Source organism: Chiloscyllium plagiosum, chromosome 3, assembly GCF_004010195.1.
Source record: "Chiloscyllium plagiosum isolate BGI_BamShark_2017 chromosome 3, ASM401019v2, whole genome shotgun sequence".
NCBI lineage: Eukaryota > Metazoa > Chordata > Chondrichthyes > Orectolobiformes > Hemiscylliidae > Chiloscyllium > Chiloscyllium plagiosum.
Genome location: NC_057712.1, coordinates 60,711,050 through 60,734,778, shown reverse-complemented (window position 1 = coordinate 60,734,778; position 23,729 = coordinate 60,711,050). Strand labels below are relative to the sequence as shown.

The following is a 23,729-nucleotide window of genomic DNA, read 5'->3' as shown; positions in this document are numbered from 1 at the left end:
AATAACTTCCTATTGTGCAGCTATGGAGCATTTGAAGGGGATGAAACAAGCAGAGAGTGGTGCATTTGTGGAATGAACTGCCAAAAGGAACTGACAAAGGCTGGTGATTAAATATCCTTATAGGGCTAGTGAAATATCATTGTAAATAACTTCCCATTGTGCAGCTATGGAGCATTTGAAGGGGATGAAAGGAAGGTAACTAGATCGAACATATAAAATTTACCTTTTTGGATATAGCGGAATGAAAGCATCCTCTTCCACAGACATTGTTATTCTCATAATAATAGTCTTTTTCAGAGCCTGAAGATAAAAATGTTTATTAAAATAAAACTTTCTTCAAAGTATCTCAATGCACAAACAAACATTGATTCCACTTTAAAGGAAATAATTTAATGTATTTGTGTTCAAATAGTGATTTGTTTTTAATATACACATTCATGGGATGAAGGCATCTTTGGCTAGGCCAGCATTTATTGCCCATCCCTAATTGTCCACAGGGCAGTTAAAGGTCAACCACATTGCTGTGGGTCTGGAGTCACATGTAGGACATTAGGGAGCCAGATGAGTTTTTCTGACAATCAACAATGGTTTCGTGGTCATTAATAGACTCTCAATTCCAGATATTTATTGAATCCAAATTCTATTTACAAGATTCAAACCCAGGTCCCCAGAATACTACCTGGATTAACAGTCCATTGATCATGCCAATGATAATCGCTTCCCCTAGATTAACTACAGACTTAAAACTCCAGTATTACCTGAACTAAAAGTTAATATTTCTGTGCAAGTTTATGAACTTTCCTTTAACAAGCATAATTAATTAATATCTGTGATATTGTATTGAGGAGGAAACATTTTACTTCTTATCCTGTTACTTAATACAGTTCTGATAAAAGTTTCAAATCCTTCAAAGCAGTTTATCAGAATGTTAAGATCTTGGTGGTCACCTTTAACATAAAAGGGATACGTTGTGTTTGTTGTCACTTATTTGAGCCTCACCAAGAATTGGGCAATGCTTTTTTTGATCACATCTGGCTGTTCAATCATAATTATTTTTATTGTTCAATTGCTATCAGCTAATTTAATATTCTATGGAAAGGTGGAAAATGCTTTGTCTAAAGTAAGACTTTTGTTTTTGGTCTATAAATTAAAGAAAATGATAAATGCTGCCATCTTCACACTTCACGTCAGCTCTGATGAAGAGACATCTCGACTCAAAACGTTAGTTTGCTCTCTCTCCACACTGCCTAACCCACTGTGATTTTCCGCAGTTTTTGTTTTCAGTATACTTCCCAGCATACCATATTGAATAAGCATCACATGAGGCTACTTCCAAACCAGAGGTATAATCTGCAATTCTTATGCCATCCATTTAAATATATATTTATGGAAAAGAAATGGAATCAAAATGAAGAGTTTAATTTATTTTCTCAGGATAAATGTTAAAAAGCTTTTGAAGAAGGGATTTGCATACCTGGATGGCTTTACTTTGCACATTGTTAAACACACAATATTCTTTGTTTAGCTTTCTGCAAATTTGTACTAAATTCCGTGTCTGAGAGGATGACAAAGGATCCCACACATGAATCACAATGCCTGGGAAAATAAAATTAAACTTGATTTTCAGAGTGCTTTTTCTTCAGAGGGCAAATTAAATACATTATTTCAATGTAATAATAAAATGTGAGCCTGTAAAATATTACTACATACATTTCAACAAAACTCAGTTATCACCTCTCTTTCCACGAAAAAACAAATTTATAAAAGAAATGGTCTGCTATTTCTATGACCAAATCAGCAATCAGAAAATTTGAATATTGTTCAATTACCCTCAATTTTCAGAATGACTGTCTTCTCAATTACCATGGGCAGTAATTTTCTATCAGAATTTTCCTTTTTCTTGAATTCTTCATCTTCCATATGACAGAACTCTTCCAATGATAATATCCAGGGCATTTCTGTCAAGTCCAAACAATCAAGCTAGACAGCAATGATAGGTGTTAATGATGCACTAATTTCAGCGATTACCACTTCTACCAATTTCAAGTCAATTTACACAAATATTGTGCACTAAAAAAGCACAATGATATTACTTTCCACAGCAGGTTTAAGCAAGAAAGAAAGACTTAGATTTATATTGCACTTCTGCCAGGCACTGGACCACTTTGTAGTCAAATGAGTATTTTTGAAGTGTGTAGTAATGCAGGGATGTAATGCAAACTAGCATCAACATAGTGATTGTAATGAGGTCAGCCAGGTGGTCCTCATAGAAAATGAATTCCCTGATTAAAACTGTTAATCTGGTCCAATTAGGGAACCCTAGCTGACAGATAAGAACGAATGTGCCTTGGATTTAATTCCTGCCCTCCCCTTCACTGTTTGATCACACAGCATTGCCCTTTGTGAAGGGCAGTGTTTGTCACTAGCCACCCGGGTGTTTTCCTATCTTCCTGGTGGTGGAATTTGAATAAAGATTCGTGCACTTTGTGTCTTTCACTGTGTCTCACACGTATATAAAAAAAAGAAGTAATTAATAATAAAAAAAGAAAAAAATAAACAGGGGGGTCACACCTGCACAAAACATAAACAGGAGTGTTGCATTATTTCTCCCTCCAACAAAAAAAAAGAACGAGTGTACCTTGGTTTTAATTCCTGCCCTCCCCTTCACTGTTTGATCACACAGCATTGCCCTTTGTGAAGGGTATTGCTTGTCACTAGCCACCTGGGTGTTTTCCTATCTTCCTGGTGGTGAAAATTGAATAAAGATTCGTGCACTTTGTGTCTTTCACTGTGTCTCACACCCGCACACATGGGTGCTGGGGAAAAAATAAGCACTACCGCACTTAGGTGGTAGTGTGGGGGTTAAATTAAAAGAAAAAAAAGAAAAAAAAAAGAGGAGTTTGAAAAAAAGAGGAAAAAGATGAGTTTGAATAATGATTCATGCACTTAAAAAAAAATAAAAAAATGAACGAGTGTGCCTTGGATTTAATTCCTGCCCTCCCCTTCACTGTTTGATCACACAGGGCACTGTGAAGGGCATTGCTTGTCACTGGCCACTCAGGTGTTTTCCTATCTTCCTGATGGTGAAAACTGAATAAAGATTCGTGGGTACTGGGGAAAAAAATAAGCACTACTGCAGTTAGGTGGTAGTGTGGGGGTAAGGGAAAAAAAAGAAACAAAAAAGAAAAGAAAAAAAGAAAAAACAGGGATGTCAAACATCCTGTTCACTCTGAGAGCTGCCTCTCAGGGAGCTGGATCAGTGTGTAAAAAAATAAACAGGTGTGCCACAGTTCTGTAAAAGAAGAAAAAAAAACAAGAGTGTCTTGGATTTAATCCCTGCCTTCCCCTTCACTGTTTGATCACGCAGCATTGCCCTTTGATGTGAAGGGCACTGCTTGTCACTGGCCACTCGGGTGTTTCCTTTCTTCCTGGTGGTGGAAATTTGAATCTTGTGCACCTTGTGTCTTTCACTGTGTCTCACACCTGCATACACAACATGGGTGCTGGGGGAAAATATAAGCAGTACTGTGGTTAGGCGGTAGTGTGGGGTTTTAAAAAAAAAAGAACGAGAGTGTCTTGGATTTAATCCCTGCCCTCCCCCTCACTGTTTGATCACACAGCATTGCACTTTGATGTGAAGGGCACTGCTCATCACTGGCCACTTGGGTGTTTCCTTTCTTCCTGGTGGTGCACACCTCATATCTGAAATTTTTATTTATAATTTAATCGTATAAATTAATATACCATTCCGATAAACAAAACTTTCACCTTAATTTTCTTCAAATAATTTGTGGGGTATGGGGGTCACTGGCTGGCCAGCATTTATTACCCATCCCTAGTTGCCTTTAAGGTGCTGATGAGCTGCCTTCTTGAACCACTGAGGTTCATTTGGTGTGGGTTGACCCACAATGCCATTAGGAAGGGAATTCCAGAATCCTGACCCAGAGACAGTGAAGGAAAGGTGATATATTTCCAAGTGAGGATGGTGATTGGCTTGGAGGGGAATTTGAAAGTAGTGGTGTTCCCATATACAGTATCTGCTGCTCTTGTCCTTGTCCTTCTAGCTGCAAGTGGTCATGGGTTTGGAAGGAGGACGTTTGCTGAATTTTTACAGTGCATCTCGTAGATGATACACACTGTTGCTACTGAGCATCGGTGATGGAGAGTGTGGATGCAGTGACAATTAAGCAAGCTGCTTTGTCTGGATGGTGTCAAGTTTCTAGAATACTGTTGGAGCTGCACTCATTCAAGCAAGTGGGAAGTATTCTATTTCACTCCTGACATGCTTTGTGGATGATGAACAGGCTTCAGGGAGTCAGAATGTGAGTTACTCACCGCGATATTCCTAGTCTCTGACCTGCTCTTGTAGCCACTGTGTTTTTGTGGCGAGTCCAGTTGAGTTTCTGTTCTATGGTAACCCCAGGATGCTGACAGTGGGGGATTCAGTGATGGTAACACCATCGAATGTCAAGGGGTGGTGGTTAGATTGTCTCTTGTTGGTGATGGTCATAGCCTGGCATTTGTGTGGTGTGAATATTACATGCCACTCATTAGCCCAAGCCGGGATATTGTCCAGAACGTGTTGTATTTAAGTATGGGCTGCTCCAGTATCTGAGGAGTCACAAATGGTGCTGAACATTGTGTAAAAATTGGGGGACATGCCCACTTCTGATCTTATGATGGACGGAAGGTCATTGATGAAACAGCTGAAGATGATTGAGCCTAGGACCCTACCCTGAGGGACTCTTACAAAGTAACTCTGGAGCTGAGATGACTGATTTCCAACAACCACGGCCACCTTCCTATGTGCCAAGTATGACTCCAACCAACAGAGAGTTTGCCCCCAATACCTATGATTCCAGTTTTGCTAGGGCTCCTTGATGCCACACTCGGTCAAATGCAGCCTTGATGTCAATGGCTGTCACCTCTGGCATGCAGCTCTTCTATCCATGTTTGAACCAAGGCTGTAGTGAGTTCAGAAGCTGAGTGACCCAGGCAGAACCCAAACTGGGCATCACTGAGCAGGTGATTGCTGAGCAGGTGCTGCTTGATAGCACTGTTGATTATACCTTCCATCACTTTACTGATGATTGAGAATAGACTGATGGCACAGTAACTGGCCGGGTTAGATTTGTCCTACGTTTTGTGTACAGCAATTTTTCACATTGTCGGGTAAATGCCAGTGTTGTAACGGTACTGGAAGAGCATGGCTGGGGAGCAGCAAGTTCTGGAGCACAAGTCTTCAACACTATTGCCAAAATGTTGTTAGGGCCTGTGTCCTTTGCAGTATCCAATGTCTCCAATTATTTCTTGATATCATGTGGACAATCGAATTGGTTGAAAACTGGTATCTATAATGCTGAGGACCACTGGGGGGGATGGGGGGTGGGGGAGATCGAGCTGGATCATCCACTCAGCACTTCTGGTTAAAGACTGCTGTGAAGGCTTCAACCTTGTCTTTTGCACTGATGTGATGGGCTCTTCTATCATCAAGAATGGGGATTTTGGGGAGCCTCCTCCTCCAGTGAGTTGTTTAATCGTCCACCATTATCCACAAATGGATGTAGCAAGACTGCAGAGCTTACATCTGATCTGTTGCTTGTGGGATTGCTTAGCTGTGTATTACTTGCTCTGTTTATGTTGTCTGGAATGCAAATATTCCTGTTTGGTAGCTTCACTGGGTTGACACCTCATTTTCAGGTATACCTGGTGCTGCTCCTGACATGCCCTCCTGCACTCTCCATTGAACCAGAGTTGATCCCTTGGCAGATGCCAGGCCATGAAGGTACAGATCGTCCTGGAGTACAATTCTGCTGTTGATGGCCCAGAGCGTCTTATGCATACCCAGTCTGGAGTTGCATTTCGGATGGTGCTAGTGCTAAACAACATGATGGAGGTTATTCTCAATGTGAAGGCGGGACTTCGTCTCCATGGTGGTCACTCTTTCAGATATGGTTATGGAGAGATGCATCTGCAGCCAGCTGACTGGGAAGAGTGAAGTCATGCATGTTTTTTCCTCCTCTTGGTTCACTCACCACTTGCTGCAGCCCCAGGCCAGCAGCTATAACCTTTAAATCCCGACCAGCTCAATCACTGTTACTGCTGCTGAGCCACTCTTGGTGATGGACATTGAAATACCCCCTCAAGAGTACATTTTGTGCCCTTGTCATCCTCAGTGCTTCTTCTAAGTGTTGCTCAACATAAGGGAGTACCAATTCATCAACTGATGGAGGACAGCACCTGGTCATCAGCAGGGGGTTTCCTTGCCCATATTTATCCTGAAACTTCAAGATTTTATGACGTCCAGAATCAAGTGTTGAAGACTCCCAGGGCAGTTCCTCCCGAATGTTTACCACTGTGCCGCCACCCATGCTGGGTCTGTCCTGCCTGTAGAACAGGACATATCCAGCATTGCCCGAAAAGTTGATTTTCCTGCTCCTTGGGTGCTGCCTTATCTGTTGTGCTTTTCCAGCACCACACTCTCGACTCTAATCTCCAGCATCTGCAGTCCTCACTTTCATCTTTCTGAATAAATAGTCCAGTGATAATACTACTAGGTCATCAACTCCCTGTCATTAAGTTGTAGCACAATAACACAGGGAGGCTATACCAACGTTTGAACCAAGCATTTGATCAAGGACTTCCAAAGTGGGAGTTGGGTCTGTTTGCAAGGTTTTGGGGCCACAAAAACTGAGACAGAAATAGCTAAAATGGAGTTCAGGCTAAGTTACAATAGCCATAATTTGGCTCTAATAGACCATGCTCTCAGTTCTCAATGAGAGGTCATGACAATAATCAAGCCTCAACAAGGTTGACAGTGGACAAAGTCTGGGAAGCACTACATTAGATAGATAGTGTGTTTATATTCAGTGCTACTTTACAGTACAAATCAGTACATGTTTGGGTAGCATTGTCTGATGTTTCATAAACTCCTTAAATCCAGCAGTAAGTGTTGCATTGTCTGTCCAGTGCATGGGAGTCATCAGTCTCCCTGTTACCCAAATAAGAATTATTAACATAACAGTCAATTACTATGCATCCCTGAGTAACAGGGTTCACATACACAAAAGGCATATTGTTTCATACCTGGAACTATCTTTTTTATATTATTCAATAACAAATGATAATAATGCAATATGTAGAGAGAGCATTAAAATGCACCGTCTACCAAAACTTCTAGCTACAAATACTGGTTCAACACTTACTTTAAGAGGGTTCCAGCCAATCAGCTGCAGATGGATTAAAGGAATCAGACTTTTTTGAAGACAAAGCCCAATATACGCATCGTAATATGAATCTGGAAATTTCTGTCGCCACAAACCAAACTTTGCTAAAATTCGGTCAACTCTACAGAAGTCTTCATGCACATCGTCAAAAATTTTCTTGGCTTCCTTCAAAATGCGATCTATGTTAAATTATGGACAAATTTGTGCAAACCAGAAAACAAAATCCAAATCTAGATATTAAAGTCAGAACAAAAGAATGACATAAGCAAAGAAACACAAAATAATAACATTTTTTGCTCAAGGTATAAAAGATCTGAAATATTTCTGAAACACTCGTTCATATTATACTTTGGCAGAAAGATCTCCACAAGTGATATGGTGGGCACTTGCTGTATTTATATCTTTCCTCGATCCCTATAGGCAATCACATGCAGGGGTTTCTTTCACATAGACTAAGATTAGACATTCATAAAATCTGCAATTCCAAACTCGAATCTATCATTCCAACATGCTGCTGCACCATGCCAGCAGCCCCACATTAAAAGTTCAATATCTATTTAGATTTACGGTAACTGGCAAAAGAATCAGTCATCATGAGGAAAAACTGTTCTACGGCACGAAGTGGGTAGAGTCCAGAATGTTCTGCCCAAAAGTGTGGTGGGGGCAGATTTACTAGAGCTTTCAAAAGACCTTTTGATAATTATCTGAACAGAAAATAATTACAGGGTTGCAGGGAAAAGGCAGGAGAGTGAACAAGCTTAGTAGTTTTTAGCGAGCCAGTATGAGGAGTTGAACAGCCTCTGCTGAGTTGTAGCCATTACCATTATATCAATCATTGGTTTCACCAGCCAAAGATAACGACCATTGTAGGCTACAGAGAACAAAACAATGAAAAATATAGAAAATACATTGGCAAGTAAACATCCAAAAAAGAAACCAATAAACGTTTAAGTGGTGATCTTCATCAGAAGTCTCTCTGTACATTTCACTCTCCCTTTCTTTATAACTTTGAAAGCTAAGCAGCATATTTTCAATATTATTCGCCACTAGTTAGCTAATCAAATTCACTGGATTCTGTAATCTAAAAAAAATTCTTCCCACACTCAATAGCCAAAATAAGCATCTAATATAACTCACAGAGAAACTACAACTAGACATCGAAATGAATTATTCTGTGTTAGTTTATTTCCCCTCAACCATTTCCCAAACCCCACCAACAGTAAATGGCAAAAACAAAAAAGCTCGCATGTATTTAGAACTGACTGTAAAAGATTCTATAGGTATGTAAAGGGAAAAAGATGGGCAAAAATTAGTGTTGGTCCCTTATCAGAAACAGGGGAATTTATGCTGGGAATCAATGAAATAGCTGATTAACTAAATTCATTCTTTGTTCCCACCTTCCCAAAGGAGTACACAAACAACATTCCAGAAATGACGAAGAACACAGGGTTTAGTGAGAGGGAAGAACTTAAGCAAATCTATATTTGTAGAGAAATGGTGTTGGGGAAATTGATAGGATTGAAGGCCGATAAATCCTCAGGGCCCGACAATCTACATCTCAGGTTACGTAAGGAAGTGGCCTGAGAGATAGTGGACGTATTGGTGGTCATCTTCCAAGATTCTTTAGACTCTCGAACAGTTCTCACTGCTTGGAAGATAGCTAATGTAACCTACTATATAAAAAGGGAGGTAAAGAGAAAACAGGGAAATAAAGACCAGTGACTTTGATGTAGGGTAATGGGAAAGATGTCCCTTATGAAGGATTTTATGGTAGAGCACTTTGAAAATAGTGGTAGAATCACAGTCAGCATGGATTCACAAAACAGAAATCATGCTCTTCAAAACCACTGGAATTTTTCAATGATGTAACTAGTAGCGTTGATCCAGAGGGAGCCAATAGATGTGGTTTATTTCAACTTCCCAAAGGCTTTTGACGAAGTCCTCCATAAGAGATTAATTTCTAAAATTAAAATGTATGGGATTGGGGTGGTGTATTGAGATGGATAAAAAAAGTAGTTAGCACACAGAAAACAAAGAGTGGGAACAACTGGGTTTTTTTCAGAATGGCAGGCAGTAACTAGCAGGGTGCCACAGAGATCAAAACTAGGACCCCAGCTATTCATAATACATGTTCATGATTTAGATGAACGAACTAAATGTTATACAGCAAACTTTTTATTAACCAGCACCTATGGGACCAGGAGTACCAGTTGATCAAATATTCCAGTTGCTCAAGAGATCCACATAATCAATGTAAATACACACACTAAATAATAGAATCATCATACACATCACTGTTATACTTTATTTACAGCATAAATCACCAATAAAACTTACCAGCAGACAGCCATATCACTAATACCTTCAAATGACTACACGAACATCTCAGAGATCCGATAATACAGTAAATGTCCAGTATGAGCTATATGATTTTTGCCGGTTTATCGAGTGTCAGTTCATCAGGTGCCGATTAAAATAAAGTTTGCTGTATTTTGAAATTTGAAGAGGACACAAAGCTGGGTGAAAGGAAAAGTATGGGAAGGATGCAGAGATGTTGCATACGATTTGGAAAGGCTGTGAGTGGACAAATGCAGTATAATGTGGAAAAATGTGAGGTTATCCACTTTGGTAGCAAAAATAGGAAGGCAGTTTATTAGTTGAAAGGCTGTAAAATGAGAAAGCGGAATGTTCAATAAAACCAGGATGTCCTCGTGCACCCGTTGTTAAAAGTAAGCATGCAGATGGAGCAGGCAGTGAAGAAGGCATATTGTACGTTAGCCTTCAAAGCAAGAGGATTCAAGTCCAGGAACAAGGATGTCTTGCTACAATTATCCAGGGCATTGGTGAGGCTTCACCTGGAATAGTGTGTGCAGTTTTGGTCTTCTGAGAAATTATGTTTTTGCTATAGAGGGAGAGCAGAGAAGGTTTACCAAACCTGACAAGACTGACGTAAGAGGAAAGACTGAGGTCATTCAGGATTATTTTCACTGGGGTTTAAAAGAATGAGGGGGGGGGACCTCAGAGAAACCCATAAAAATTTAATTGAACCAGACAGGTTAGCTCAGGAAGGATTTTTGCAATTGAGGAGACGGAGGAGGAAGAGAGTCCAAAATCAGGGATCATAGCTTAAGAATAAGGTGCAGACCTTTTAGTGCTGAAATGAGGATAAATTTCTTCACCAAGAGTGGTGAGCCTGCGGAATTCACTCCCATAGAGGGTGATTGAGGCCAAAACATTATGTGTTTACAGGAAAGGGATAAATATAAGGCTGTAAGACATAGGAGCACAATTAGGCCATTCAGTCCATCAAGTCTGATCTGCAATTTGATCGTGGCTTAAATGTTTCTCAACCCTATTCTCCTGCCTTTTCCCCAAAACTGGTAAAGGAATCAAGGGTTAAGAACCCATCTTAGATAAACTCAATGACTTGACCTCAACAGCCTTCGGTGGAAATGAGTTCCATAGATTAATCACACACTGGCTGAAGAAATTCGCCCTTATTTCAATCCCAAAGGTTTGTCCCTTCATGCTAAGGCTGTGACCCTGTGTCTTAGTCTCTCTGACTAATGGGAACATCTTGGACACATCAATTCCATTCAGGTCTCTCAGTATTCTCTAAGTTTTGACGAAACCCCACTACTGTGCCCCACTCCCACAACCCCCCTCCCCCTCCCCCTCCCCCCTCTCCCCCCGTCCAACCCAAAGACCCACCCCCAATTCTTCTAAACTTCATCAAGTACAGACCCAGAGTCTCTTGTGGCCAAGGGATTAAGTGTTATGGAAGGTGGGATTAGAGTACGGAGATCGACTGTCAGCCACGAACATACTGAATGGATCTTTCAAGCCCGCTGTGCCAATGTCCTACACCTGCTCCTATCTATGTTTCCACGGAATTCAACTCTCAATGCTCATATTTGAGAGGTATACAATTCACATCAGTTTAAAAATAAAATATTTAACCAAAAGCACAAAATTTTGCAGCCGAGGCAGGAGTTAGTATTTGCTTCTCCAGCAACTGAAATTAGGAATTTGTGTAAAGTAATCCTACAATGGAAATACAGTATACAATGTTCCTAAAACAAGTGACCATCTACGCATCATGAAAAAAAGTATAAATTAACATTATAATTTACTAAAATATTTTTATACATAACATAAATGCTAAAATATGTAGTGGATTATTCAGCAAAGAAAAAGTTAATTAATATTTCAGGTATATATCACTGATAAATACTATCCAATATTAAGAAAAAGGTTATCTATTAGGTCACAGAGTCACAGTGCTGTACAGCATGGACAGAGACCCTTCGGTCCAACCTATCCATGCCAACCAGATATCTAAATTAATCTAGTCCATTTGTCAGCATATGGCCCCTATCCCTCTGAACCCTTTCTATTCATATACCCATCCATATGCCTTTTAAATGTTGCAATTGTACCAGCCTCCACCACTTCCTGTGGCAGCTTGTTCCATATGCGCATGAGCACCACCCTCTCCATGAAAAGGTTGTCCCTTAGGTCCCTTTTAATCTTTCCCCACTCACCTTTGACCTATGCCCTCTAGTTTTGAACTCCCTCAGCCCAGGGAAAAGACCTTGGCTTTTCACCGTATCCATGCCTCCTCATGATTTTACAAACCTTTATAACATCACCCCTCACTCTCCGGCACTCCTGGGAAAATAGCCCCAGACTACTCAGCCGCTCCCTATAACTCAAGCCGTCCAATCCTGGCAAAATCCTTATAAATCTTTTATGAACCTTTTCACATTTCACAACATTTCTGATACAGCAGGGAGACCAGAACTGCATCAGTATTCCAAATGTGGCCTAATCAATGTCCTGGACGGCCGCAACATGACCTCCCAACTCCTATACTCAATGCCCTGACCAATAAAGGAAAGCATACCAAATGCCTTTTTCACTATTCTGTCTAACTGGAAGTCCACTTTCAAGGACATGTCCGATCCACTCCTATACTTCAATGTTGCACTTTGGAGCGCACCAGGAACTTTGATTTAATGCTGCTGTCGGCACATTTTGCATCTCCTGGATCGGATTAGGTTGCACCTCAGGTTTCCTAATTATCTCTTAGTGCTCACTCAGTTTGTGCCCACTTCAATGTTCATACCATCACTGCCTTGTCTCTTCTGATATATCCATTACACATTTCCTGCGGTTTGCTGGGTCCACTACTTGATATGTAGTTTCCCCCAAAGTTCAAGAGATGTTCAGGTACAAGGTTGACTTGGCAAAATGTAGCACACTGTTACATCTATACAGTTACAAGTTTTGCCTATATTAACACTAAAAACCACTACAAGATGCTACGTGATAAAACTTTTTGTTTACACTTCTTCCAATTGCATGCAAAAATCATTTTGATGTAAATAGAGAATTTTACGGGAATAGCTAGTATGGGAGTGTAACTAGCATTTGTAGCACAACATGACTGCAGGGAAGGAGAAAGTGGAATGTTGCCATACCTTCCTTCTCATGGAAATCATACATATCCACTGGAGCTACTTCATCATCACTGGACAGACCATTGTGATGGTCTGCTTCCTTTCCAGCTGCTTTTCTTAAGTGCTCCCTATGTGCCCTATGTTGGAAAGAGTCATAATTAATGCTGCTTCAACAAATACTTTACAAATAACATTGAAAGTGTGTTTAGACATCCAGTTCCATTACCTTCTTGCCTCTCGTTTTTCAATTCGTTGTTGTTTTGCTTTGGCGTGGTCAATATCCATACTGCTGGTATCAGCTTTTTCTGCAGAGATAGGCCGTTATATGTTATCACTTTAACACTAGAAACTTCAATAATTAATAATTATCATATTTGTGAGATGTACAATGGTATGGTTAAACAATGCTGCATTTCAAAATGAGATTTTTCCAATTAGTACTGCTGTAACACAGCACTGTGCCAAACTCTACTTCTATATTGTATTAAATAAATGCATTGTAATAAAATATAAATATAGCATTGCGCCTCAAATTTAAATGTTATCTCAAGTTTCAACTGTACTGAAATGTTCATATGTTTTTGCAAATACATAAATTGATTACAGTCTAAAAATTAAATAGTTTAGTTAAAATGTATTGAGACTTACTACCCCAATTAAATTCCAATCGTAAAGGCTGACTGAAAGATCAGTTCAAAGAAATTAACAGAGCCAGAAACCAAGAGATTAACCGTTAACAAATACACTAACTTGAAAATTGTGAAACATCGGTCGATTCATCTTGAACATCATCCTGTCTGCGTTGCATAAGATTTCTTGCCTGCTGCCCCAATAGCTGATGCATTTCAGATTCTAGTTCATTAATGACACATATCTAAAAGAAATAATTTGCATTAATATTTTGAAGGCAACAATGCATATTTGCTTTAAACCACTGCTCTACTGAATGGCAGAATATGCAAGCTATGACTCAGATTTTTAATGCATCTTTGTAAGCAAGAGACAATTCCCACAAATAAATGGAGTCTCTTATGACCTGACTCCTGCGCCATTTCAAATGGTGAAGTACAGCTTGTGAGCCAAAATACTAACGAGAACCACTGAACAACTATACATTGTACAAAATCCATGCAAGATGCTCGTTACATTTTTCTGCTGCTCCAAGAGATAGAAGACTAGGCTAAAACTAACAGACTTATTTGCAATTAAAGTATCAGACAGAATAAGACTTAAAAAAGACTTTAAAAAGACTTGGTACAAATCTTTAGAAATCACTAAAAGTCAAAGTCAGTTTGTGAGTGATTCCAACATCCTCTCTAGAATATTTCTTCCATATAATACCTGCAAAACATCCTGTTGCATTTCTAAAGATCAATCTCACAAAAAAAAATGAAACTAAAATTGAACAGCATATATTTTGCCAAGATGCTTTAATCTCATGAATGTCAAAATTGAGGTATTAACTGTCTCCTTCAAGAATAACTCCTGATGAGTCAGCCAGAGAGATAACGGACATGGAAGTATTCACGTAGTGACACTGCTAACAGCACTACAAAGACTTGCTCTTCATTTCTATTGCTACTGGCACAGCCTACATGGTGTTCACTTTAGATAAAGTGGTCATATCTTGATTACACTTTCTTAAAACTCTGCAGTTAGTGTGGTATATTTGTGTCAACCATTCAGGCATTGTCATAACGCTTCCATAGAATTAAGGTCTTGCTAAGCTACTTCAGTGGGAAGTTGAGAGTCAACCAGATTTCTGTGCATTTAGAATCAAGCATGCATTATCTGGTGGTGGTGGTTTGGGGGGCAGACTACCTTCTCTGAAGGACACCAGAAAGGTCACTGTTGGAGGCTTATAATAACACTGCAAATATGCAGATGAGGTGGGTCAATCAACTTAAAGTGACCAAATGTGATAGAACATTTTAATGCAGCAACCAATTTGGATTTTTACAAAATATTATCCCTGCTTTTGCCTAACGAAAAGCAACAGAATTTAGACAGCCTCATTTACTGTTTGTACTTATCTGCCGCACTAATCAAATTCTTGAACCTTTTCATTGAAGCAGTTGGTCAGATTTTGAACATAGGTTCGCATTTCTTGATAAAATTTATAACGGTGACCAGAGTCTGAAGAGGCTTCCAAGTGGTCAACTGCATGTTGTGAAGACTCAGCCATCACTTGGATCTTTTCATGTTCTCGCTGATGTGAGCGGTAAACTTCTTGCAGAGATTCGAGTCTGAAGAAAAGATGCTGAATTGTTAATAAGCAACACTGATGAGCTAAAGACAGAAAAAAAATGACAAACACGCACTATTCAGCAACTGATAGAAAACAGTAATTTTAGGTATGAATTTCACATCATAGCTGATTCTGTTCTAAATTCATATTTTATCTTACACGTCTATAGCAACTGCTTAAATAAAGACAAACAATTCAAACGGTAAAGTGCAAGTTACTAAATGTTTAAAAAAAAAGGAGGTATTTGCTTTTCACACTGCAAGACATCCTATTCATGTCGACATACATGTAAGGTTAAGATTTGGTTTAATCTCATAAAATTAAGGTTACAAACTCTTTGGGGGACTGTATGGACTGCAGATAAATACTGAAGAGGTTCCCAGGATTTTGTAGATTAAAGTGCAGATATGTTGAAGCAGAGTGATGTGCTCCACCTGTCAGATGTGGGAGATGAGGGAAAATTTCAATATCCCTGATGATTATGTTTCCAGGAAATGTGTTAGATTGCAAATTCTATTGGACCACAAGGATTGTTTGAAACGGCAGTAGAGGCAATGAGGAATTTACAGGAATCAGGGGGTGTGATGGATGGCAGTTTCAGGAAGGTAGAAAAAGCAGATACAGTCAGCTAGATGGGTTACCTCTAGGAAAGGTAGGAGAGGTAGGCAGGTAGTGCAGGAGTCTCCTGTGGCCATTCCAATCTCAAACAAGTATGCTGTTTTGGAAAATTAGATTAGATTAGATTACTTACAGTGTGGAAGCAGGCCCTTCAGCCCAACAAGTCCACACTGACCCGCCGAAGCGCAACCCACCGGGCCGAAGGGCCTGTTTCCACATTGTAATCTAATCTAATCTAAATCTAATCTAGATTAGATTACAGTGTGGAAGCAGGCCCTTCAGCCCAACAAGTCCACACTGACCCGCCGAAGCGCAACCCACCCAGACCCAGTCCCCTACATTTAACCCTGCCCCTAACACTACAGGCAATTTAACATGGCCAATTCACCTAACCTGTTCATTTTTGGACTGTGGAAGGAAACCAGAGCACCCGGAGGAAACCCACGCAGACACGGGGAGAACGTGCAAACTCCACACAGTCAGTCAGTCGCCTGAGGCGGGAATTGAACCCGGGTATCTGGTGCTGTGAGGCAGTAGTGCTAACCACTGTGCCACCGTGCCGCCCACCTATGCAGGAGATTTTCAGGGGAATGTAACACTGACAGACACGTTGCTGGTACAACGACTGGCTCTACTGTAAAGAAGGTATGTCAGATTAAGTGATCGATTGCGACAGCGAATTCTCTAATCAGAGGCACAACAGACGTTTCTGAGGCAGACAGTGAGACATCAGAAACCAAAAGAGAAAATGCTGGAAAGTCTCAGCAGGTCTGGCAGCATCCGTAAGGAGAGAAAAGAGCTGACATTTCGAGTCTAACTGACCCTTTGTCAAAGCTACTTTTATTTAGTAAGACATCAGAATTGCATGTTGCCTCCCTGGTGCCAGGGTCAAGGATGTCTTGGAAAGGATGCAGAATATGCTGAAAAGGGAGAGTGACCAGCATGATGTCATTGTACATGTCAGCACCAATGACATAGGAAGAGAAAGGGATGAGGTGCTAAAGGAAGAACTAGCAAACTAGGCAGGGAGGTTAAAAAATGGGTCCTCAAGTGACGTAATATCTGCAATACTCCCGGTGCTACACGGTAGTTAGGGTAGCAATAGGAGGATAGAGTAGATGAGAACCAAAAAGATAGTGAGAAAAGGGATAGTCTGAGGCTCATACAGTTAAGAAGAGGGAGTAGCTCAAATGGTCAATGGAGACAACAGCAAGGTAGAGAACGAGGTAAAACTGATAAATTAAAATTTATTTCATGCAAGAGGCCTAAGCAGGTAAGGCAGATGAACTCAGGCATGATTGGGAACATGGGACTAGGATATCACAACTATTACAGAAATGTGGCTCAGGGATGGATAGGACTGGCAGCTTAGTGTTCCAGGGAATAGTGCTGTGGGAAGTATAGAAAGGGGGGCAAAAGAGGGAGTGGTATTTTTGGTTTGCACTAACATAACGGCTGAAATTAGGGAGGATACTCAGTGATGTTATTTGGACAGAACTCAGAAATAAGATAGGGATGATAACCTTTTTAGGATTGTATCATAGGCCTTCCAAATACTCAGTGGGAAATTGAGAAGCAAATTTATAAAAACATCTCAGATATCTCTAACAATGATAGGATTGTAATGGTAGGGGATTTTCACTTTCCAAACATAAACTGAGACTGCCATAGTGTTAATAGCTTGGATGGAGAGGAATTTGTTAAGTGTGAACAAGAAAATTTTCTTATTCAATATGTGGATGAACCTACAAGAGAAGGAGCAAAAGTTGACCTTCTCTTGGAAAATAATGCAGGACATGTGATTGAGGTGTCAGTAGGAGAGAATTTTGGTGCCAGTGAGCATAATTCTATAAGCTTAAAGTAGTTAATAAAAAAGGATAGACCTGCTAAAAGTTCTAAATTGGAGTAAGGCCAACTTTGACAGTATTAAGCAAGAACTTTCAAAAGTTGATTAGCAAAGGCTATCCACAGAGGAAAAGTGGGAGGATTCAAAAACGAGATAACCAGAGTCCAGATGTAGTATGCTCCCATCAGTGTGAATGGTAAGACTGGTAACTGCAGGGAAAGCTGAATGAATGGAGAAATTGAGGCTTCTACCAAGAAAAAGGAGGCAGCATTTAGCAGGTATAGACAGCTGGGATCGAATGAATCCCTCCAGGAGCATAAGGGTAGTAGGAGTACACTCAAGAAGGAAATCAGGATGGCAAAAAGGGAACGCGAGATATCTTTGGCAAATAGGGGTAAGGAGAACCCAAAGAGATTCTGCAAATGCATTAAGGGCAAAGGAGTTACCATTAAATAATGGTGCAATTATTTAAAAAGGCAAGATGGAAATGCCTGGGAAGGACAGGTTGGTGAGTCTGACGTCAGTGATGGGAAAGTTGTTGGAAGGAATTCGGAGGGTCAAGATCTAAGTTTATTTAGAAAGGTAAGGACTGATTAGGGATAGTCAACATGGTTTTGTGCATGGGAAATCGTGTCTCACTAATTTGACTGAGTTTTTTGAAGAAGTGACAAAAAAGACTGATGAAGACAGAGCAGTGGATGTTGTCTATGTGGACTTCAGCAAGACATTTGACAAGGTTTGACTGGTTAAATCAAAAGGAATACAGGGAGAGGACGCCATTTGGATACAAAATTGGCTTGAAGGTAGGAGACAGAGGATTTTTTTTATTACTGATTGGAGGTCTGTGACAAGGAGTGCGCTGCAAGGATTGATGCTGGGTCCACTGCTTTTTGTCATTTATATAAAAGATTTGGATGTGAATATAGGAGGAATGGTTAGTAAGTTTGCAGCTGACACCAAAATTGGTGGTGTAGTGGACAGTGAAAGAGATTATCTCACACTACAAAAGAACCTTGATCAGATGGGCCGATGGCTAAGGAGTGATAGATGGATTTTAATCTAGATAAATGTGAGGTGTTGCTTTTTGGTAAGGCAAATCAGGGCATAACTTATACACTTAATGGTAGGGCCCTGGAGAGAGTACCCAAACAAAAAGTCCTTGGAGTGCAGGTTCATCAGTTCCTTGAAGGTAGAGTCACAGGTAGACAGGGTAGTGAAGAAGGTCTTTATTAGTCAGTGCATTGAGCGTGGGGGTTGAAATGTCATATTGCCGCTGTACAGGACATTGGTTAGGTTACTTTTGGAATACAGCGTTCAATTCTGGTCTCCCTGCTACAAGAAAGATGTTGTGAAACTTGAAAGGATTTGCAAGGATGTTTCTGAAGCTCGAGGGTATGAGCTACAGGGAGAGACTGAATAGGCTGGGGCTATTTTCCCTGGAGCGTCAGAGGCTGAGGGGTGACCTTATAGATGTTATAAAATCATGAGAAGCATGAATAGGGTAAATAAGCAAGGTCTTTTCCCTGGGGTTGGGGAGTCCAGAACTAGGTTTAAAGTGAGAAGAGAAAAATATATAATGGGCTAAAGGGGCAATGTTTTCATGCAGAGAGTGGTGCATGTATGGAATGAACTGCCAGGCTGGTACAATTGCAATATTTAAAAGGCATCTGGATGGATACATGAATAGCAAGGGTTTAGAGGGATATGAGCCAAACAAGACTATATTAACACAGGGTCTGTTTCCGTGTTTTACAACTCTATTACTCTATGATTCTTTTCAGTTTAATACATCAGGATATAATGCGACTGTGTCATTTAGCTTCTTCTACATGTAAATATGGTATGCTGTCTGCTGTGCCACGTTTTGATAACACAACGGGTCTGACAGCAAGACAAGCAGAAGAAAGGGCTAGACTTCCAAACACATTAGTTTGTGGCATTTTGGAGGCAATTCTTACTTTTTAAGAGTCTTTTTACATTATTATAATGACAGAACAAATTGTCAAGGAATAGTGCGCAAAAAACTTCCTGAGAAAGTGGTAGATGCAGCGTACAGATACAATGTTTAAAAGACATTTGGATAAGTTAATTAATAGGAAAGGTTTGGAGGGATATGGCCCAAGCAGAGACAAGTGGGACTAGTTTAGTCTGGGAACATGGTCAGCATGGACTGGTTGGCCAGAAGTGTCTGTTTCCATGCTGTACGACTCAATGACTCTAAATCAAGAAGCTGGAGAATCTGTGAATTTTAAACACTTGTACTGCTTTAATCCTCAATCTTTGGGCGGCATGGTGGCTCAGTGGTTAGCACTGCTGCCTCACAGCACCAGGGTCCCAGGTTTGATTCCAGCCTGGGGCAACTGGCTGTGTGGAGTTTGCACATTCTCCCTGTGTGTGTGTGGGTTTCCTCCGGGTGCTTCGGTTTCCTCCCACAATCCAAAGATGTGCAGGTCAGGTGAATTGGCCATGCTAAATTGCCCATAGTGTTAGGTGCATTAGTCAGAGGGAAATGGGTCTGGATGGGTTACTCTTCGGAGGGTTGGTGTGGACTGTTGGGCCGAAGGGCCTGTTTCCACACTATAGGGAATCTAATCTAAAATCCTTTCTCAAACAAGAACACAGCTAAATTATCCTCATAGCACTACAGAACAAAGGACAAAGAATAAAGGCCCTTCAGCCCTCCAAGCTTGCACTGATTCAGATCATCTATCTAAGCCTGTCACCTACTTTCTAAGGATCTGTATCCCTCTGCTCCCTGCCCATTCATGGATCTGTCTAGATACATCTTCAATGAAGCTATCGTGCCCGCCTCTACCACCTCCACTGGCAATGCATTTCAGGCACCCACCACCCTCTGTGTAAAGAACATTCCATGCATGTCTCCTTAAACCTACCCCCACACTTTGAACTTGTGACCTCTTGTAATTGAGTCCTCCACTCTGGGAAAAAGCTTCTTGCTATCCTTCCTGTCTATATCTCTCAAGATTTTGTAGGCCTCAATCAAGTCCACGCTCAACCTGCGTCTTTCTAATCAAAATAATCCTAATCTACTCAACCTCTTTTCATAGCTAGCACCCTCCATACTAATGTTACAACATGGGGTAAACTCTCCTGCTTAATTTAAAAACAGTAACATAGAAAAGATTTATCCCGTGCAGTAACCTGTAAAACTTCGAGTGGCCAAGAACTATATAAAGTAAAAATTAACAACTTTATTTCTTAAAGTATAACAGAGAATAATTAACTAATCACTATTTACAATTTCTTTCTCTAACTTATCTTTTACCTTCCCTTCTTTAATACTAATCTGATAAAACTCCCAATTAAAATTTACAAAACAACACTTCTTATCTCAAACCCAGGCAGCTGTAGGTTCTTGTCTTCGGATATTCCTCTGTCTTCTTTTCTGCTTGTTAGGAATTTCTGCATCACAGGTTGCTGATCAAAAACTTACTTTTAAGAGAGTTTTTTTTCAAGCAATCTATTACATGCCTGGACTTGATAGTTCTCCTCTCAACTGCTCAATTTATCTCCGGTCTTATACCCCAGAGCACTGGATTGTGTCATTGGCTTTTGAGATTGTCAATATACTCAATTCAAACTTGATTGGAAATTGGTATTTTCTCGGGGTATAATTTAAACTGATTAGCCGAATTCGAATTTGTTTTTGTCTACAGGCAACAAACTAATCGAGTTGTTCGACCCAGTGTTACATTGGTGCCTTATTGAGAACACTTGGTGCCGTGTCCGATAGTTCTGCTGCTTTTAACTCTCTTAAAGGTACACCCACATCTTCATAACACCAGGCATTATCCTAGCGAACCTCCTCTGCACCCTCTCAAAAGCATCCACATCCTTTTGGTAATATGGCAACCAGAAATGTACACAGTATTCCAAACGTGGCTGAACCAAAGTCTTATACAACTGTAACATGACTCTTGTACTCAATACCCCATATGATGAAGGTAAGAATGCCATATGTCTTCTTGACCCCTCTATTGACCTGCACTGCCACCTTCAGGGTACAATGGATCTGAACATCCAGATCACTCTGTATATCAATTTTCTCCTCCAGGACATTTCCATTTACTATATAGTTTGCTCTCGAATTGAATCTGCCAAAATGCATCACCTCACATTTGCACGGATTGAACTCCATCTGCCAATACTCCGTCCAACTCTCCAATCTATCTATATTCTGCTGCATTCTCTGACAGTCTCCTTCACTACTGCTACTCCACCAATCTTAGTGTCATCTGTAAACTTGCTAATCAGACCACCTATACCTTCCTCCAGATCATTTATGTATATCACAAACAACAGTGGTACCAGCACAGATACCTGTAGAACACCACTGGTCACAGTTCTCCATTTTGAGGAACTCCCTTCTAGTACTATTCTGTCTCCTGCTGCCCAGCCAGTTCTTTATCCATCGAGCTAGTACACCCTGGACATCAGGCGACGTCACTTTCTCTATCAGCCCACCATGGGGAACCTTATCAAACGCCTTTCTGTACATGACATCTACAGCCCTTTCCTCATCAATCGACTTTGTCACTTCCTCAAAGAATTCTATCAAGGCCCCAGCTTTTTCCTCTCTTGATTCCCTCAGTAACCTGGGATAGATCCCATCCAGACCTGGAGACTTGTCCACTTTAATGCCTTTCAGAATACCCAACACTTCCTCCTTATGCTGACTTGACCGAGAATAATCAAACATCTATCCCTAATCTCAACGTCCATCATGTCCCTCTCCTCAGTGAACACTGATGTAAAGCACTCGTTAAGAACCTCATCCATTTTCTCCGATTCCACGCATAACTTTCCTCCTTTGTCCTTGAGTGAACCAACCCTTTCTCTAGTTTACCCTTGCTCCTTAAATATGAATAAAAGGCTTTGGGATTTTCCTTAACCGTGCTTGCTAAAAATATTTCATGACCCCCTTTAGCCCTTTTAATTCCTCATTTCAGATTGGTCCTACTTTCCAGATATTCTTCCAAAGCTTAGTCTGTCTTCAGTCGTCTAGACCTTATGTATGCTTCCTTTTCCCTCTAAGCCAGTCTCACAATTTTAGCTGTCATCCATGGTTCCCTAATCTTGCCATTTCCCTTATCCCTCATTTTCACAGGAACATGTCTATCCTGCACGCTAATCAACCTCTCTTTTAAAGTCTCCCACATATCAAAAGTCAATATACCTTCAAACAGCCATTCCAAATCTACATTCCCCAGCTTCTGCCAAATTTTGGTATAGTCGGCCTTCCCCCAATTTAGCACTCTTCCTTTTGGACTACTCTACTCTTTTTCTATTAGTGTTCTAAAATTTAAAGAATTGTGATCACTATTCAAAAAGTAATCCCCTGCTGAAACTTCCACCATCTGGTTGGGCTCATTCCCCAATACCAGGTGCAGTATGGCCAGTTTCAGAGTTGGATTATTGACATACTGCTCTACTAAACTCTCCTGGATGCACTTTATAAATTTTGCTCCATCTAGATCTCTAACACTCAGTGAATCCCAGTCGATGCTGGGAAATTAAACTCTCCTATCACCACCACCCTGTTGCTCCTAAGTCTTTCCATAATCTGTTTACATATTTGTACCTCTATCTCAAGTCGCTGTTGGAAGGCCTGTAGTACAGCCCCAACATTGTTACCGCACCCTTCCTACTTTTGAGCTCTGCCCATATTGCCTCACTGCTCAAGTCATAGAGATATACAGCATGGAAACAGACCCTTCGGTCCAACCCGTCCATGCCAACCAGATATCCCAACCCAATCTAGTCCCACCTACCAGCACCTGGGCCATATCCCTCCAAACCCTTCCTATTCATATACCCATCCAAATGCCTCTTAAATGTTACAATTCTATCAATTCCTCTGGCAGCTCATTCCATACACATACCACCCTCGGCATGAAAAAATTGCCCCTTAGGTCTCTTTTATATCTTTCCCCTCTCACCTTAAACCAATGCCCTCTAGTTCTGGACACTCCGATCCCAGGGAAAAAAAGACTTTGTTTATTTATCCTGTCCATGCCCCTCATAATTTTGTAAACCTCTATAAGGTCACCCTTCAGCCTCTGACACTCCAGGAGTGTCCCAGCCTGTTCAGCCTCTCCCTATAGCTCAAATCCTCAAACCCTGGCAACATCTTTGTAAATCTTTTCTGAACCCTTTCAAGTTTCACAATATCTTTCCGATAGGAAGGAGACCAGAATTGCATGCAATATTCCAACAGTGGCCTAACCAATGTCTTGTACAGCCACAACATGACCTCCCAACTCCTGTACTCAATACTCTGACCAATAAAGGAAAGCATACCAAACGCC

The 23,729-nt window shown here is 40.6% G+C and overlaps 1 protein-coding gene across 1 annotated transcript in view; it reads right to left on the bottom strand.

Annotated features, from left to right (window-relative positions):
• Positions 1-23,729, bottom strand: part of gcfc2 (GC-rich sequence DNA-binding factor 2) — a 57,946-nt gene that overhangs the window by 11,461 nt on the left and 22,756 nt on the right. Inside the window, exons 7-14 of the mRNA XM_043683047.1 lie at positions 14,748-14,934; positions 13,439-13,562; positions 12,915-12,993; positions 12,710-12,825; positions 7,206-7,405; positions 1,830-1,980; positions 1,475-1,596; positions 224-300 (exon numbers count right to left, since the gene is read on the bottom strand). Of these exons, the coding sequence (XP_043538982.1) occupies positions 224-300; positions 1,475-1,596; positions 1,830-1,980; positions 7,206-7,405; positions 12,710-12,825; positions 12,915-12,993; positions 13,439-13,562; positions 14,748-14,934 (1,056 nt within the window). The remainder of the gene's footprint in view (positions 1-223; positions 301-1,474; positions 1,597-1,829; positions 1,981-7,205; positions 7,406-12,709; positions 12,826-12,914; positions 12,994-13,438; positions 13,563-14,747; positions 14,935-23,729) is intronic.